Source organism: Anomaloglossus baeobatrachus, chromosome 4, assembly GCF_048569485.1.
Source record: "Anomaloglossus baeobatrachus isolate aAnoBae1 chromosome 4, aAnoBae1.hap1, whole genome shotgun sequence".
NCBI classification, from domain to species: Eukaryota; Metazoa; Chordata; class Amphibia; order Anura; family Aromobatidae; genus Anomaloglossus; species Anomaloglossus baeobatrachus.
The window spans coordinates 492,725,676-492,745,514 of record NC_134356.1 but is presented as its reverse complement, the minus strand read 5'-3'; the positions used below and the strand labels follow the sequence as shown (position 1 = coordinate 492,745,514).

The 19,839-nt window shown below is 45.8% G+C and overlaps 1 protein-coding gene across 1 annotated transcript in view; it reads right to left on the bottom strand.

Moving 5' to 3' along the window:
- Positions 1-19,839, bottom strand: part of AP4E1 (adaptor related protein complex 4 subunit epsilon 1) — a 163,672-nt gene that overhangs the window by 88,367 nt on the left and 55,466 nt on the right. Inside the window, exons 10-11 of the mRNA XM_075342741.1 lie at positions 8,520-8,629; positions 1,283-1,422 (exon numbers count right to left, since the gene is read on the bottom strand). Coding sequence (XP_075198856.1) covers positions 1,283-1,422; positions 8,520-8,629 — 250 coding nt within the window. The remainder of the gene's footprint in view (positions 1-1,282; positions 1,423-8,519; positions 8,630-19,839) is intronic.

Sequence of the window (19,839 nt, the reverse complement as noted above, 5' to 3'; positions counted from 1 at the left end):
GAAATTGCAGATAAACGTTGAACCCTTCTTTGACAAAATCATCTGGCCACTTGTGTGGAAGGGGAACTGTTCTTAATTAGGCCAGACGTATGGGTCCTATCATTTGTGACATCAAGAAAAGTTAACCATTGTTTCTTCCCAGATTGATCACAGCCTTATTGTCTATAAATATGTATTGCCTCAGCTCCTCTGACTGCATAGTACAGAGGAAAATTATGCAGTCGGATTGAACTTGTGACCTACGAAAGAGCAGCCATGTCCACCAATCCTGTAAAACCCAATATCCTGAATTAAGAACTGAGTGATATAAAAGGGCTTACTCCTGTCATTAGTGCATTATTCTATATGCTCCCTTGCCGAGGAACTTTGGCTCCAGCTGGGGAATCATAGAACTGCACCAAGAGAAGGATTCTACAATCAAGTCAGTTGAGGAACTTCGGTTCCAACTAAGGAAACATAGAACTGTATCCTAAGCTTGCCGCTATCTCTTCTCAGTAAGTGCCCACCAAAAGCGGGGTGCAGATGGATTGGGATAGTTGGCTCTGGATACCCCGAAATCATGAATCGGAAGGACGAGACTCTGTTGCTTGTATCATCATGTGTTCTTGCTGGGAATGTACTACATGTTTTTGCCTGTTGCAGAATCAATAAAGCCTTACTAATGTGTGGTTCACGCATCCTGTGTTGTCTGAATAGTGTTTTGCCCACAGAGAAGGAGTGCGAGCGTTTAGGGCGATGAGCTCTGGTCCTTGAAGTCTTTATAACGACAGCCAAGCCAGTGGACAAGAGCACCCCTAACCTTCGGGTTTCCACACCTTCTAACGTCCTAACAAAATAAATGATGTTTCAAAAATAGTGCTGATGTAAAATAAACATGTGTCAAATGTTATTTATTAACAAATTTGTGTGACGTAACTCTGGATTAATGGCATAAAAATTCAAAGTTTGAAAATTGTGAAGTTTTTGGACACTTTTCCGATATTGTCACAAATAAAAAAAAACTGATTTAAAATCCCATTTTTGTGCATGATGTTTGTTTCTTATTTAACTCATTTATTTTTCTTTATCAGTTTAGTTAGTCTATTATTTTATAAGAAAGAAAAGATTACACCTGGTAAGAGATGCACACAATGATCAGTGACCTGTAATGTGGGTTTATTTCGGGAAGATATGAAATTAACTTTATAATAAGAAAAAAAAAAAAAACTGCAAATTTGGGGTTTTACGTTCCAGTCATCACAACAGATTTTCTCTCACTGTATAATTTATGTAAAAAGGATATTTTTCCGCTAGGTCTGCTATTTTCCCAACCAGTGCAATTACTGTATATTCATCCTTACTTTGCTTCAAATATTCCAGCATTTTCTGTACAATAACTGTGACATTCTGCTCATTGGTGATCCGATACAGAAGCTCCAGCGTCTGGAAAACAAAGATTCAGTAAAAACATTCAGGAATTCCCAAAATCGAGGATCCAGGCTGGATTCACACATTGTGCAGTTTTCAATGCGATTTTAACAGATTTGCCTTAAAGTAAATAGGAAACACACAGCGATTTAGTTTCCGACATCTTTCCCATAGGCTCGAGGACTAAATTCTGGTGGTTTTCTTAGATATCTACAGGACTATAAATAGACCAACCCTAAGGCTGAAAACACAATTGTGCTCATAGAACATTGCAAGGCACCAAGCAATAAATAAGGAGTCCCTATAAATATAGGAAGCTGCAGATAGGAATACCAAGGGCCCTACAAAGATGACTTTCAGGTTGACGCTCACTCCTGGGTTCATCTTCTTCCTCAGGTACTGCCTTTCATTTTTCAGCCTGTTGTAGGGCCTGGCTATTTAGATCTGCAGCTTCCCTTAACTTTAGGGTCGCCTCATTTGCTGCTTTGGGCCTTGCAATATCACATGGGCATGCATGTGGTTTCTGCCTTAGGGTTGATCTATTCAAAGTCATCTTTTGCTAATTAGCATGCATGTAGGGCTCTTGGTATTTATTTCTGCAGCTTCCCCTATTTATAGGGACGCCTTATTTATTACTTGGTGCCTTGCAATGTTATATGAGCATGCATGTGTTTTCAGCCTTAGGGTTGGTCTATTTGAAGTCAGTTTTTGCTAATTAGCATGTATGATTCTTCAGCCTAAGGCAGGGAGCCGAGTGTCATGCGAGTGTCACTGCAACTGAGGTCCAATCATGCAAATCGGACCTCAGCTGCGGGGGGCGGGCCGGCCCTGAGGAGGGGGCGGGCCGGCCCTGAGGATGGGCGGGAGAGATTTATCTCCCTCTCTCCTCCGTAGCCAGCTATTGCCATTCTTGCCCTTCACTTGTGGTACACCGGTGTTCTGCGAGTGCAGTGCGATTTTGCTCTCGCCCCATAGACTTGAATGGGTGCGAGAGAAACCAGGAACGCATTACAGTCGCAGCATGCTGCGATTGTTTTCTCGGTCCGATTTGACACAGGCTAATATTGGTCCGAGTGGAATGCGATGTATTATCGCCTTCCACTCACTCAGATTTTCATGCCGTGTGGCTTAGGCCATTCAATGCAATATGTTATTAATATGATGTTGCCTATAATTGTGTACTTGACTGTCAAATTGTACCTTTTTTAATCCAGGTGTTATTGTATATCCGCTGTATTCTGACGCCATAGCACCCCTCCTTCCCTTTGGTCTAATAAAATTTATTATATTATATTTGGACGTCTGATCGTTTTTTTTTCCCCCTTTTCTCCATTTACATTTACGCGATTTGTCCTTCAATTCTTCGTCCTAGATTTATGGTGCAATATTTAATATGCATTTCTTTATTTTGTATTTTTCATCTATATTTAAATATGCATCTTTTTTCATCAACTTCGTGTTATTGGGTCTTGAAGAATGGCAACAACCCACAAATTTATTTTTTTTGCAAATTTCTGATTTTTTTTGTCTCACCACTAAAATAAAAAAAAAACAACAAAAAAATGGACAGGTTTGGTATTATCGCTATCATACTGATGAGGAGAATCATATTACAAGGTCATTTTACCACAATATTTTCACCGTAAAAACAACACCCAAAAAAACATGTCAGAATTGGGGGGGGGGGGGATTTGGAATTTTTCTCCATTTTACAACACACTATGTAGTAAAATAAATGGTGTCATTCAAAAGTACATATTGTCCGCAAAAATCAAGCCCTCCTATGTATATGTGGACAGAAAAATAAAATAAGTTATGGCTCTGAGAAGAGGGGAGGACAAATGAAAAAGTGAAAAATTGGCTGTGTCGCGAAGGGGTTAAAATCTCCTATAATCTCCATACGCAGTATTACAGAATGAGCCCAGGTTCACCATGGTTTTCACAGATTGCTAACCCAGGTCTTACTCCATGTCTGCACCCGATAATTTATATTATATCTGCAAGGAGTTTGCATGTTGCCCCCGTGTTTTTGTGGATATCTCCCGGGTTCTCCTGTTGCCTCCCACACGCTAAAGATAGGGAATATAGATTGTGAGCCCCAATGTGGACAGTGATGCTCATGTACGTAACGTGCTATGGAATTAATGGCGCTAGATAAGTGAATATTATATTATTCTTTCAGGTGTCATTTTTATACTGACCTCAAGGTTTTGCTATACTGATTACAGTCACTTTATGCCACATCTACAAGGATATTACAGATTCAGCACTCCAGCTTATTTGTATAGTGAATATTTAGACCATTCCCTATTATACTGTCTGTATCACTTGCTGAAGAATGTCAAGATCTCGGCTTGTAGTCTACATTTTCACTTTTTAATACCTCGGGAGACAATTCTATGGAAACTGGTGATCAATTGATGATGCAACAAGCCGTCCACCTAGGTGATCACCACGTGGCAGGACAGATTTTTGTGGCATTTTCACTGCAGTGTTAAGTCTGATAGAAAAATATCAGACTTGAAAAACATCAGAAAAAAAAAGTTAGACCAACAACACTTGTAAAATCATAAAAACCTGTAAATTCATGTAAGTTTATATTTTACTATCAGAATGGTGAAAATTGAGATTCTGATTGCTCTTTCATTTTAAATTTTGTCGGCATGTGGATCACTAAGAGAGGATCTATAAGTGTGCAGAAACTGAATTAGTCCGAATTTGCCCGGAAGGGACCGGAAGGTAACTGGAAACATAGTCACAGTAAACAATGTTTGTGTGTGTTGTCACTTTCACCCGTATGATACTTCACTTTCTACTTTTCCCTCTAATCCCTAAACCCAGTAATAAACTATACATCTCTCCCTCCATCCTCCCCACCCATCTCACCCTCTCCTCAGATCTGTTCCTCCACTTTACACCCAGTGTCTCCAGACACACACGGCCACCTCATGGCCTCTCCTGCTCCCACCTACTAACACTCTCTCTGCTTCTCCTCACTGCTGGGGATATCTCTCCAAATCCTGGTCATCCTCACCCCATCCCCATTGTCACATCTAACTGCCATCCACACTCTTAACACTAATTTTCGCAAGCTCTCTAACCTCATACCCATTCACCCAGCCCCCACTCCCCCAGTCCCACTAATAGGAGCTCTATGGAACGCTCGCTCAGTCTGCAATAAACTTTCCTACATCCATGATCTTTTCATCACTAATAAACTTTCCATTCTTGGCATCACAGAAACCTGGCTCACCGCCTGACACAGCCTCTCCTGCTGCACATTCTTATGGTGGTCTCCAACTCTCTCACACCCACCGCCCCAGTAACAAGCATGGTGGAGGAGTTGGTTTGCTCCTGTCCGACCAATGCTCATTTACACCAATTCCACTGCCACCCTCAGTTACTCTCCCTTCTTTAGACGTGCACTCCGTACAACTCTACACCCCTTACAACCTCCAACTGGCTGTCATTTACCGCCCTCCAGGGCAAGCCACTGCCTTTTTTGATCCTTTCACCACCTGGCTACTACATTTCCTTTCCACCGACATCCCCACCATCATCATGGGTGACTTTAACATCCCCACTGACACTTCTCACTCATGTCTCTAAATTTCTAACACTTACTTCCTCCTTTGGCCTCACCTAATGATCCTCTGCAGCTACTCACAAAGATGGCCACACGCTGGACCTCATCTTCACTCGCCTCTGTTCCCTATCTACCCTCTCTAACTCGCCTCTCCCCCTGTCTGACCACAACCTACTCACATTCTCTTTCCTCTCTTCTCTAAGTTTACAACCCCCCCTCCAAAAACTTTCACACCCCTGCAGAAATCTCAATCATCTTGACTTACACTCACTTTCTCAGTCTCTTTTCCCTCTTGCAGACATTGCTTCTTCACACGATGCAGATGCTGCTGCCCCTTTTTACAACACCATTATCTTTGCAGCTCTTGAATCAGCTGCCCCTCTCACACACACCAAAACCCGCACAATCAACAGGCAACCCTGGCACACGAACCAGACTAAAGAATTGAGACGGGCTTCCAGAATTGCTGAGCGCAGACGGAAGAGGTCTCATTCCACTGAGCACTTCATTACATACAAACAGGCTCTCACTGCTGCAAAACAAACCTATTTCTCATCCCTCATATCCTCGCTATCCCACAACCCTAAACAGCTATTCAACACTTTCAACTCTCTCCTCCGTCCCCCGACACCACCTCCCTCTCCTCTCATCTCAGCTGAAGACTGCCTCTTTCTTGAAGCAGAAGATTGACAACATCAGCCACTCCACACAACTACTCAGCCTTCTTCCTCCAAATCCAGCTTCTCCACCATGATCATCTTTCCACTCTACTCTCAAGATCACATCTCACAACCTGCCTGCTTGATCCTCTCCCAACCCACATCATCCCCAATCTAACCACAGTCTTCATCCCAACCCTAACCCATCTCTTCAACCTATCACTAACAACTGGTGTATTACCTTCATGCTTTAAACATGCCTCCATCACACCCATCCTCAAAAAGACCTCCCTTGATCCTTCCTCTGTGTCAAACTATCGCCCCATATCACTTCTCCCCTATGCCTCAAAACTACTGGTACAGCATGTCAATCTTGAACTGTCCTCATACCTCTCTTCCTGCTCCCTCTTTGACCGATTACAATCTGGCTTCTGACCCCATCATTCCACTGAAACTGCCCAAACCAAAGTCACTAACTACCTACTAACCGCAAAATCCAAGCGACACTACTCTGTACCCCTCCTTCTGGACCTGTCCTCTGCCTTTGACACAGTAGGCCATTCCCTTCTACTACAAATTTTCTCGTCTCTGGGCATCACAGACTTGGCGCTATCTTGGATCTCCTCATACTTAACCGACCGAACTTTCAGCGTCTCCCACTCGTACACCACTTCCTCATCTCGCCCCCTATCTGTCGGTGTCCCCCAAGGTTCAGTTCTTGGACCCCTGCTGTTCTCCATTTACACCCTTGGCCTTGGACAGCTCATAAAGTCCCACGGCTTTCAGTATCATCTCTATGCTGATGATACGCAGATCTACCTCTCTGGACCTGACATCACCTCCCTACTAACCAGAATCCCACAATGTCTGCCTGCTATTTCATCCTTTTTCTCTGCTCGATTCTTAAAATTGAACATGGACAAAACAGAATTCATTGTCTCCCCCCCCCCATCACTCAACTCCCCCACCTGACATATCCATCAATGTCAATGGTTGTCCACTCTCCCCGGTCCCATGTGCTCGCTGCCTGGGAGTATTCCTAGCCTCTGATCTCTCTTTCAAGCCACACATCCAAGCCGCCTCAAACTCAAAAATATTTCACGGATCTGAACATTCCTTTCCCAAGAAGCTGCAAAAAGCCTAGTACATGCCCTTATTATCTCCCGCCTGGATTATTGCAACCTCCTGCTCTGTGGCCTCCCTTCTAACAGTCTTGCACCCCTACAATCTATTGTAAATTATGCTGCCCGGCTAATCCACCCGTCCCCCCCCCCCCCCAACTCCCTGACCTCTCCTCTCTGCCAATCCCTTCACTGGCTTCTCATTGCCCAACGACTCCAGTTCAAAACACTAACCATGACCTACAAGGCCATCCCCAACCTGTCTTCTCCCTACATCTCTGACCTAGTCTCCTGCTACTTACCTGCACGTAACCTTCGATCCTCACAAGATCTCCTTCTCTACTCCCCTCTCATCTCCTCTTCCCACTATCGCATCCAAGATTTCTCCCGTGCCTCCCCCATACTCTGGAATACTCTGCAACACATCAGACTCTCGCCTACCTTAACAAGCTTCAAAAGGAACCTGAAGACCCACCTCTTCCGACAAGCCTACAACCTGCCGTAACCCTCAGCCTGATATAGCGCCGCACAATCAGTTCTACCCTCACCTACTGTATCATCACCTATCCTTTCTAGACTGAGCCCTCGCGGACAGGGACCTCTATCCTCCTGTACCAGTCTGTGCCTTGTATGGTTTATGATTATTGTACTTGTCCCTATTATGTATACCCCTTTCACATGTAAAGCGCCATGGAATTGATGGCGCTATTATAATAATAATAATAAATAATAAGTATGGTTTACTTCTAGTTGCCTAGGTTACTGGTCCAATCCATCACCAGTAACTTAGGCAAGGAGCTAAGAGCCTACATATTCTAATAGAGATATAGAACAAAAAATTCTAAGGAGAACCGATTTGGTTAAAAAAGTATAACAAATTTTATTATTAAAATGAATGCCAACTGGCAGAGAGCTAAAAGCAGGGGCATCATATGTGTAAATATTGAATAGGTAGGGACAGGTATAAATGTACAGGTATAAGGATACTAGACCTGATGGTTTATAAAGGAAACAAATTCAGGTATACAAAGCCATATCAAGTTAACATAGTTATTCACAGTAATGTCAATGGTAAATATACAGTAATAAACAATCAGGAATCTGTTTAATAAAAGAGGGGGTAATGATGAACACATATATAACCAGCCAATGAGGGTGTTAAAAGCAAAACCATATGTATAGTTGTCAACTTTAACATTAGTATATGCAGTAATGAGAGCTGTGGTATGCTGTGTAAATGGATGTTAAGGAGGTATGCATATACAGCTCAAAGAAATTATTAATATGGCCTATTGTGCAAAAATAGAGACATATGTGTCCACATAAATAGGGGAGTAGTGGTGATAAGAAAAGGTTGTTTTACCTGGATACAAGAAGACCTGTGTTCACATGTGACGCCAGCCCCGACGCGCACGTTTCGGCGTCACCTTCATCAGGGGTCCCTAATCAGAGCTCTGAAGCAGTCATGATCATTGAATCCGGACAGTTTTAGAGCCCCCGTGACCCGCGAATTGTTTGCCTTGCCGAATTAGCGCAGTTTCAATTAGCATCGAGATGAATTTGCTGGTCTGAACTGGGAGTCAAACCGGAGTGTACTCCCACCCCCACACCCTGCGTGGCAAGCAGCAAACTGGGAGGCAGTAGAGCAGTGCTACACGTCTTACAGAAGGAATTGGAAAAAAAAACCTCTTTAAGAACAATGAAGGAAAACAAAAAAAAAAACACAACTTGTGTGCATCAACTAACCTCTCTTTTAATGATGGGATCAGGGTGGTCTAGGCACTCAATTATTGTCATTTGGTGTTGAAGAGCCAGGTTTGGATCTTGCTGGATAACATATGTAAGTGCCTTCAGTCCTAAAAGAGAAAGTTAAACATTTTCAGAAATAACCAACGGCCCCAAATACCGGTAGCAAGTTATTTGGTTGAATTAGAAGCTTAGATAATATTGTGCAATGCAAAAGACACCGTGGCACCTATGATCATGCAAACTTGTTCCCATCTTTCTGACAAAGTCCACTTACTCTCAAACAATCACAGCGTAGTCAGCACCGTCCTAATGCAACAGACATCTCCAGCAAGTAAGAAAGCTAACGATCTGCCTCGGGGTGTACACAGCAGAGCCCGCTACTTTGGAGGTTGTAGCACCTCTTGGACCTCAGTGTTAATGCAACCTGAGCAGCTGCACAATCAGTCCCAGAAATTTTGAGCTCCCGAAAGAGGGTCAAATGACCTAACTAACTAGAAACTAAATGGCTAAACTCAATGGAAAACAACAACCTCCTGTGGTGCGACAGTAATGGCCTTAATTACAGAACAAAAGACGGTGATTATAGGATGTTCGCCAAAATCCTTCAGGTCATTCGACCAGTCTCTGGGTTCCAAAGGTAGAAATGTTAAATGACCCCTCTCTGGGACTTCTAGTGTTAGCGGTATGTCTGCCCCTAGGAGCCATTTAGTTAAATTTAGAAGAAAACCTGCTCTAGGACTCTACCTCCAATAACTAGCACAGGTCAATCAAATAAATGACTAGAAAACAAACACACTGTAAAAAAGTCTCTAAATGTCCAGATGTTTTTCCCTTCACGTTTGTGGGGTCTGCCTTTTTTCTTTCCAATATTCAATGTATCTGGCATGTCTCCTACTCCCCATATGTTCTAATAAACGAGAGCCACATCATAGTACAACTCAGAGCAATTTAAAAGGATTTCTTATACTATTCAGCCATATAGAAATGTCAACTTTTCTTGAGACCAGAACAGAACAAAATTAAAAAAAAAACAAATCCCACACATTGTGGTGTTTGACTAAGGGCAGACTCCATGCGTTTCCCAGAAAGATGGTGTAATATGCTTTGACAAGTTGTAACATTTTTTGCCTTTCTAGGAGTTGCGGTAAAATGTTGCAACTTTTGCTGTTTTCATATTCACTTGAATTCGCTCTGCCAAAATTAGTGGGGTGTGGACTAGCCAGGGAGGCACAACATGGCTATGCCCACTTGTGAAATCCAATTCAGTAAAAAGGGCCAGCTTTTCTTACGACAGAGATATTACTCCAACCACTGACTGGAGCAAAAATTCCATAATATAAGAGAGAGAGATTATATATATATATATATATATATATATATATATATATATATATATATATATATATATATATATATATATATAACACATATACATATTATATACATATACATATACACACACACACACACACACACACACACACACACACACACAAAATTGAGTTTATGAAATGGTGTATGACTATCACGAGTGTGTTGCGCCCTGCTGAGACCTCGGGGGTAAAACAGGAATGAGAAGGTCACAGCGTTTGGTTGAATGCAGATCAGTTTTAGAATCCGCTCATTGCTCATCCCATGTAGGAGCGTATTTCATTCTATTCAGTGCTTAAAGGGGTTAAGAGTTCTGGTCCCATTCTGCTTGCCATCATGCTTACAGAATGGTGACCATACCAGTTATTGTGAGAATCAGATATAGTGCCCGACACAGTGGACAATCTGCTGCCAAGAACAAGGGGTTTTAAATTACTTAAATTCACCTTGTTCTTCAAGAGAAGTGATTTTTAATTAACCCCTTCAGCCCCGGGGCACTTTCCGTTTTTGCGTTTTTGTTTTTTGCTCCCCTTCTTCCGAGAGCCGTAACGTTTTTATTTTTCCGTCAATCTTGCCATATGAGGGCTTGTTTTTTGCGGGACAAGTTGTACTTTTAAAAGAAACATACATACATACATACATACATACATACATACATACATACATACATACATACATACATACATACACACACACACACACACACACACAATTGAGTTTATGAAATGGTGTATGACTATCACGAGTGTGTTGCGCCCTGCTGAGACCTCGGGGGTAAAACAGGAATGAGAAGGTCACAGCGTTTGGTTGAATGCAGATCAGTTTTAGAATCCGCTCATTGCTCATCCCATGTAGGAGCGTATTTCATTCTATTCAGTGCTTAAAGGGGTTAAGAGTTCTTTTCTATTCTGGAGAGATTGCCTTGTAGCGGTTACTCTCAGCTGCAGCCATGCCCTTCCGCTGTATAAATACACGCCTCACTCTCTCCTATGCCGGCTATAGCTCATTCTAGAGCTGACCACTTTGAAGGAGTCAGGCTCTGGAAAAGGTGAGATGTTTCTGTTGCAGCTGAGAAGCTTATTTTGTTGCATCTTTCTCCAGTTTGTATTACCTTCCTCGTATTATATTATTGTAGTAGTGAGATTAGCGACTTGGTGGCCTTCACACCTGTCAGGGTGAGTTCAAGGCCAGCGATGACGAAAGCATGTGACGGCAGACTGGGGAAACGACCAGCCTAGGGACATCAGGGAGTGACATGATCCGACTCAGATGAGTGTGAGGAGGTGACCCCGCACCACTCTGCCTAGCGCCAGGGCCATCCGGTCTACTGTTATCTTGGTGTACCCTTTGTGTTGCGTCGCTCTCCTGGGGTCCTCTCGTCCTCGGGCGACAGTCTCTCAATGAATTTATCACATCATAGTCCAGCAAGCCATTCACTACAACTGCTGTGAACACCAGTCTTAATAAACCAGCTCCAAAGCTTATGAGGCCGATGTGTTAATGAGGGAAGCGACTGTCGCATCCCTCCCCACCCCTTAGAATAGTGTTTACAGATCCACTTTCAAATAAAAAGAAAACAAGAACATATCACTGGATTTTATATATCAATTTAGCCAATTAAAAACAGTATAGAGAGGTGTAAAGCAATTATGATTTGACATGGTTCTGAAAAGTCTAAAAAACAGGTTACTTGGAAAGTGGCTATCGCATAGCACAATCAGCAAGGTTCTCTAAACCATTTCTGTGTAGAAAATTATCACAAAATGTTTAGGTTGTGTTTTGGATAGTTAGAGATGGATGACCGCAGGTGGCAATTTTAGAAATATATTGGCAGATTTCATTATCGCTATGAGCGCGCACACACCATTTTATCTAGAAATCATAGGAGTTCCCTAGTTTAAGCTATAAATTGCTTATCAGCATGTAGACGGGACAACGCTGCATATGTGGAAATGGAAATGCTGCTGTACCAATAAGTATAATAATTACCTGGAAAGAAATCCACATAAGGAAAGACAATAAATTCATGTTTTAGATAAAATATGGAAGATTTAGGTCTGGAACAATAATTTTGTGCTTAAAGAATGTGTTCATCTGAAATGCTGCACTAATGGAAGACTACTAGTGATGGGCGAGTGTGCTCCCCCTGCTCGTTACTCCACTGAGCTGCGGAGTTCTCAGGCGCAAATGGAGTACAGAATATAATGGAAGTCAATGGAAAGCTCCAGAATTATTAAACTCTGATGCTTTATTGAGTAATGAGCAATGACGAGCACACTCACTCCGCACTAAACACAAGTCCGCCATTATATGGCATATGCTCTAAATTCTGCAGCTTTTCTTCAATTTATTTAAAAGACTGGTCCCATTCTGCTTGCCATCATGCTTACAGAATGGTGACCATACCAGTTATTGTGAGAATCAGATATAGTGCCCGACACAGTGGACAATCTGCTGCCAAGAACAAGGGGTTTTAAATTACTTAAATTCACCTTGTTCTTCAAGAGAAGTGATTTTTAATTAACCCCTTCAGCCCCGGGGCACTTTCCGTTTTTACGTTTTTGTTTTTTGCTCCCCTTCTTCCGAGAGCCGTAACGTTTTTATTTTTCCGTCAATCTTGCCATATGAGGGCTTGTTTTTTGCGGGACAAGTTGTACTTTTAAAAGAAACCATAAGTTTTACCATATGGTGTACTGGAAAGCAGCAAAAAAATTCCAAGTGTGGAAAAACTGCAAAAAAAGTGTGATGGCACAATAGTTTTTGGGATGTTTTATTCACGGTGTTCACTATATGGTAAAACTGATGTGTGGGTATGATGCCTGAGGTCGGTGCGAGTTTGTAGACACCAAACATGTATAGCTTTACTTGTATCTAAGGGGTTAAAAAATCACAAGTTTGTCCAATAAAAGTGGCGCACGTTTTGCGCCATTTTCCGAAACACATAGCGTTCTTATTTTTTGGGATCTATGGCTCAGTGACGGCTTATTTTTTGCGTCTCGAGCTGATGTTTCTAATGGTAGCATTTTTGCGCAGATGCTACGTTTTGATCGCCTGTTATTGCATTTTGCGTAAAACTTGCGGCGACCAAAAAACGTAATTTTGGCGTTTGGAATTTTTTTGCCACTACGCCGTTTACCAATCAGATTAATTGATTTTATATTTTGATGGATTGGGCATTTCTGAACGCGGCGATACCAAATATGTGTATATTTATTTATTTTTTAACCCTTTAATTTTCAATGGGGGGTGATTTGAACTTTTAGGTTTTTTTTTTTTTTTTAATTTTTTAAAACTTTTTTTTTAAACTTTATTTTTACTTTTTTTATTTTACTAGTCCCCCTAGGGGGCTATAGTGATCAGCAATCCGATTGCTGATCGCTATCTGCTGATCACAGCTATACCGCTGTAAACAGCAGAAATAGTCACTTTCTTTTTTCCTCTGCTCCGTGCCGAGGAAGAATGAAAGTGAAACCTCATAGCATCAGGCCTCATCACATGACCCTGTGCTATGATGGCAACCACCGAACGTCACGTGATCACTCACGTGACGTCCGGAGGGGGCGGCGGTAAGTAAAAAACATGGCTGCGCGCATATAGATCTCGCTGCCAGATTTTGGCAGCGAGATCTAAGGGGTTAATGTTCCTGGTGGAGTGCGATTCCACTCGGAACATGTAGGCACACATGTCAGCTGTTGAAAACAGCTGATATGTGCGCCGATCCACGCCGCCTGCCCGCGGCAGGGGGCGGGGCTTACCGGGACACGATCCATGACGGAAAGATCCATCCATGGTCGTGAAGGGGTTAAAAAAAAACAAAAAAAAAAAAAAAACACACAGTGTGCAATCCATTACTTTTGGAATAAGATCAGAAAAAAATGAAAGCGGAAAACCCAAAAAGAAGGAAATTTTGTTTACTTACCGTAAATTCCTTTTCTTCTAGCTCCTATTGGGAGACCCAGACAATTGGGTGTATAGCTACTGCCTCCGGAGGCCACACAAAATATTACACTTTAAAAAGTGTAACCCCTCCCCTCTGCCTATACACCCTCCCGTGCATCACGGGCCCATCAGTTTTGGTGCCAAAGCAGGAAGGAGGAACTTATAAATTGGTCTAAGGTAAATTCAAACCGAAGGATGTTCGGAGAACTGAAAACCATGAACCAAAAGAACCCTTCAACATGAACAACATGTGTACACAAAAGAACAACAGCCCGAAGGGAACAGGGGCGGGTGCTGGGTCTCCCAATAGGAGCTAGAAGAAAAGGAATTTACGGTAAGTAAACAAAATTCCCTTCTTCTTTGTCGCTCCATTGGGAGACCCAGACAATTGGGATGTCCAAAAGCAGTCCCTGGGTGGGTAAAAGAATACCTCGATAAAAAGAGCCGAAAAAAACGGCCCTCTCTTACAGGTGAGCAACCGCCTCCTGAAGGACTCGCCTACCTAGGCTGGCATCTGCCACAGCATGGGCATGAACCTGATAGTGTTTCGTGAAAGTGTGCAGACTCGACCAGGTAGTGCTGACACACCTGCTGAGCCGTAGCCTGGTGACGCAATGCCCAGGATGCCCCTGCGGCTCTGGTAGAATGGGCTTTCAGCTCTAAAGGAATCGGAAGCCCAGAAGAACGGTAGGCTTCAAGGATCAGTTCCTTGATCCACCTAGCCAAGGTTGACTTGGAAGCCTGCGACCCCTTACGCTGGCCAGTGACAAGGACAAAGGGCGCATCAGAACGGCGCGGGGGCGCCGTGTGCGAAAAGAAGAGCCGGAGTGCTCTCCCGAGATCTAACAAGTGCAATCCTTTTCACAATTGTGAACTGGATGAGAGCCAAAAGAAGGTAAGGAGATATCCTGATTGAGAAGAAAAGGGGGATACCACCTTAAGTAGGAATTCCGGGACCGGACGCAGAACCACCTCATCCTGGCGAAACACCAGGAAGGGGGCTTTGCATGGCAGCGCTGCTAGCTCAGACACTCTCCGAAGTGATGTGCCTGCCACTAGGAAGACCACCTTCTGCGAAAGGCGTGATAGAGATAACTGAGGACGCTAAGAGCCAGGACTCAATGGCCACCCAGTCAGGTTGAAGACCGCAGAATTCAGATGGAAAATGGCCCTTGAGACAGCAAGTCTGGTCGGTCCGGGAGTGCCCACGGTCGACCCACCGTGAGGTGCCACAGATCCAGGTATCACGACCTCCTCGGCCAGTCTGGAGCGACGAGGATGGCGCGGCGGCAGTCGGACCCGATCTTGAGTAACACTCTGGGCAGCAGCACCAGAGGAGGAAATACATAAGGCAGTCGAAATTGCGACCAGTCCTGAACTGATGCGTCCGCCGCCAGCGCTCTGTGCTGGTGGTTGATGTACGCGACCGCCGTGGCGTCGTCCGACTGTATCCGGATCTGCCTGCCGTCCAGCCACCGCTGGAACGCCTTTAGGGCTAGTTACACTGCCCTTATCTCCAGAACATTGATCTGAAGGGAGGACTCTGTCAGAGTCCAGGTTCCCTGAGCCCTGTGGTGGAGGAAGACCGCTGTCCACCCTGACAGACTCTCGTCCGTCGTGACCATAGCCCAGGATGGGAGCAGGAAGGATTGTTCTTTCGACCAAGAAGTGGGAAGAAGCCACCACTGGGGAGAGGTTTTGTCTGCCAGTGAAAGAGACGTTCCTGTCTAGGGACGTCGACCTCCTGTCCCATTTGCGGAGAATGTGCCATTGGAGTGTACGCAGATGAAGCTGCGCAAGAGGAACTGCCACCATCTTCCCTAGGAAGCGCGTGAGGCGCCTCAAGGGGTGAGACTGGGCCCGAAGGAGAAAGTGCACCCCTGTCTGCAGCGAACGCTGTTTGTCCAGCGGTAGCTTCACTATCTCAGAGAGAATGAAACTCCAACCCGAGGTAAGTCAGTGATTGTGTCGGTGTCAATTTTTACTTTGTGAAATTGATGATCCACTCGAACCTCTGGAGAGTCTCCAGAGCAATGTTCAGGCTGTGTTGACATGCCACCCGGGAGGGTGCCTTGACTTAGGATCTAAGTAAGGGATCACCGAGTGTCCCTGAGAGTGTAGGCCCATCTCCACTGATGCCATGACCTTGGTGAAGACCCGTGGGACTGTCGCCAGGCCGAAAAGCAGAGTCACGAGCTGAAAGTGTTCGACCCGGATGGCGAAACACAGGGAGCGTTGATGCTCTGGTGTAATCGGCACATGGAGATAAGCATCCCTGATGTCGATTGATGCTAAGAAGACTCCCTGGGACATCGAAGCGATGACTGAGCGGAGAGATTCCATCCGAAAACGTCTGGTTCTCGCGTGTCTGTTGAGCAGAATGAGGCCCGGAACGGACCGGAATGATCCGTCCTTTTTTGGTACCCCGAACAAGTTGGAGTAAAGACCACGACCACGTTCTTGAAGCGGAACGGGGATCACAACTCCATCTGCAGAAACGAGTCGGAGGACGAGAGCTGAGCTCTATCCTGTAATCGTGAGACTGAATGTCTCTCACCCATCGGTTTTGGACCTGTGCCCGCCAGGCGTCGCAAAAGCGGGAGAGCCTGCCACCGACCGAGGACGCGGTTTGGTGAGGCCGAAAGTCATGCGGAGGCCGCCTTGGAGGCGGTTCCTCCGGCGGTCTTTGTAGGATGTGACTTAGACCGCCATGCCGAAGAGTTCCCCTGATCCTTCTCTGACCTGTTGGATGTGGAGGAACGGGACTTGGCTGAGGACCGAAAGGACCGAAACTTCGATTGTATTTTTCGTTGCTGAGGTCTGTTTGGTTTGGACTGGGGTAAGGACGAGTCCTTTCCCTTGGATTGTTTAATAATTTCATCCAATTGCTCGCCAAACAAACGGTCGCCAGAAAATGGCAAACCGGTTAAGAACTTCTTGGAAGCAGAGTCTGCCTTCCATTCGCGTAGCCACATGGCCCTGCGGACTGCCACCGAATTGGCGGATGCTACCGCTGTACGGCTCGCAGAGTCCAGGACGGCGTTCATGGCGTAGGACGAAAAAGCCGACGCCTGAGAAGTCAAAGACACAACCTGCGGGGCAGAGGTACGTGCGACCGCATTAGTCTCAGACAGACAAGCTGAGATAGCTTGGAGTGCCCACACGACTGCGAAGGCCGGAGCAAAAGACGCGCCTATGGCTTCATAGATGGATTTCATCATGAGCTCTATTTGCCTGTCAGTGACATCCTGGAGCGATGAACCATCTGCCACTAATACTACGGATCTAGCAGCCAGTCTGGAGACTGGAGGATCCACCTTGGGACACTGAGCCCAACCCTTAACTACATCAGGGGGGAAAGGGTAACGTGTGTCATTGAGGCGCTTAGTAAAGCGCTTGTCCGGAAATGCTCTGTGCTTCTGGACAGCATCTCTGAGGTTAGAGTGATCGAAAAACGCACTCCGGGTACGTTTGGGAAACCTAAACTGGTGTTTCTCCTACTGTGAAGCCGACTCCTCTATAGGTGGAGTTGGGAGAGAAGGACTAGCACCTGGTTGATGGACGTTATAAGGTCATTTACTATGGCGTCCCCTTCAGGTGTATCCAGAATGAGAGCCACGTCAGGATCAGAGCCCTGAGCTGCGACCTCCGCTTCATCTTCCAGAGAGTCCTCATGCTGAGACCCTGAACCGCGTGATGAAGTCGGGGAAGATTCCCAGCAAGCCCGCTTAGCCTGTCTGAGGCTGCAGTCCGTGTCGGAGTTCTCACCGTGGGATCTGGGTGTCACCCCAGGAGCCCTTTGCTGTACCGACCGAGAGGGGCCTGGGGGCGATGAACTCACAGTGCCCTAGCCCTGTGTTACCGGTCTGGACTGCCAAGCTTCTAGTATCTTAGCCGACCATCTGTCCATAGACTGAGCCATGGAATGTGAAGCGACTCAGAGAGTTTCTCAGTCAAAATTGTAAACTCTGTCCCTTCCATCTGTGCAGTGGAAACCGGCGGTACCACCTGAGCCGAGGGTCCCACCAGTGCCGGAGGCTCCGGCTGAGTGAGTGCCACAGGGGCAGAGCATTGTCACAATGAGGGTAGGTGGAACCTGCAGGTAACATAGCCGCACAAGAGGTACAGGGTGCAAAATAAGCCAGTGCCTTGGCACCCTTGCTTTCTGCGGACGACATGCTGTTGTCTCCTCTTAGAGATATAGCCCAAAGCAAATAATGCTGCCGAATAGAGAAAATGTATACAATATATATATATATTGGCATTGGTGGCATGAGGCATTGGTGAAGACCCGTGGGACTGTCGCCATGATTATAACAATGGCTGCCAGCGTTCTGAGGGGATGAGGGAGCCGTGGGAGTGCCTAATAAAGTGCGGGCATTTGTGCCCCACAGTGCTCAGTGAGGGGGGAGGAGGATACCAAAGCATGCTCCAGGCCTCACTGCCGACGTCCAGTCGGCCGTCCCGCCCTTACCCCTGACTGGCAGGCCCGGGGGCGGGAGTACATTGTACTAGGCCGCAAAAGCCGGGGACTAAAGTTAAAAGCGCGGCCGCCCAACAGGCGCGGTAGTCCCGGCTCACAAACCATACAGCAGCCGCTGCAGCGTCTGTAACACAGGCGCTGCATGCACCGTCCCTAAGGGGACACAGAGTACCTTATGGAAGCAGGGCCCTGTCCCTGATGATATCCAGCCTCCTGTCCGTCAGATTCCCCCAGGGGCTGCGGAGGGAGCCCGGTCCCAGTGAACGGCGACCGGTTAGGATCCCACTTCTCCCAGAACTGCGGAGCTCGTTCTGAAATCCCCCACCGGCAGAAGTGATTATAACAATGGCTGCCAGCGTTCTGAGGGGAGGATGGAGCCGTGGGCGTGCCTAATAAAGTGCGGGAAACTGGTGCCCCACAGTGCTCAGTGAGGGGGGAGGAGGATACCAAAGTATGCTCCAGCCCTCACTGCCGACGTCCAGTCGGCCGTCCCGCCCTTACCCCTGACTGGCAGGCCCGGGGGCGGGAGTATATGGTACTAGGCCGCAAAAGCCGGGGACTAAAGTTAAAAACGCGGCCGGCAAACAGGCGCGGTCGGCGCGGTAGTCCCGGTCTCACAAACCACACAGGAGCCGCTGCGGTGTCTGTAACACAGGCGCTGCATGCACCGTCCCTAAGGGGACACAGAGTACCTTATGGATGCAGGGCCCTGTCCCTGATGATATCCCGTCTCCTGTCCGTCAGATTCCCCCAGGGGCTGCGGATGGAGCTCGGTCCCAGTGAATGGTGACCGGTTAGGATCCCACTTCTCCCAGAGCCTCTAAGGGATGGGGAAGGAAAACGGCATGTGGGCTCCAGCCTCTGTACCCGCAATGGGTACCTCAACCTTAACAGCACCGCCGACTCAGTGGGGTGAGAAGGGAGCATGCCAGGAGCCCTGTGGAGGGCCCTCTTTTCTTCCATCCGATATAATCAGCAGCTGCTGCTGACTAAAATGTGGAGCTTGTGTGCATGTGTGCCTCCTTCAACACAAAGCATAAAAACTGATGGGCCCGTGATGCACGGGAGGGTGTATAGGCAGAGGGGAGGGGTTAAACTTTTTAAAGTGTAATACTTTGTGTGGCCTCCGGAGGCAGTAGCTATACACCCAATTGTCTGGGTCTCCCAATGGAGCGACAAAGAAATTACCCTCTCTAACGGGTTAAGCGGTTTGTTAATTAGATCATATTTTTGGGGCATAAGCCAAGATTATCTCTCTTCTTTCTCTGGGCTGAAACCATTAATCCTGTTGATCTGTATTATATTTGTTACTGAACTGTGTAATATGTTGTATATCATATGGCAGAGATTTAACTTTTGCCATTTTAAGGCTCTGTTCACACGCGGCATCTTTTTTGTCAGTGCATCTTGAGTGCATCTTAAAATGCACCAAAAACGCATCATCTTTTACCACGTTTTGCCCAGTGCGTTTTTAAGGCTGCTTTCACACTACGATTTTTTAGCATGCGTCATGAACGTTTTTTT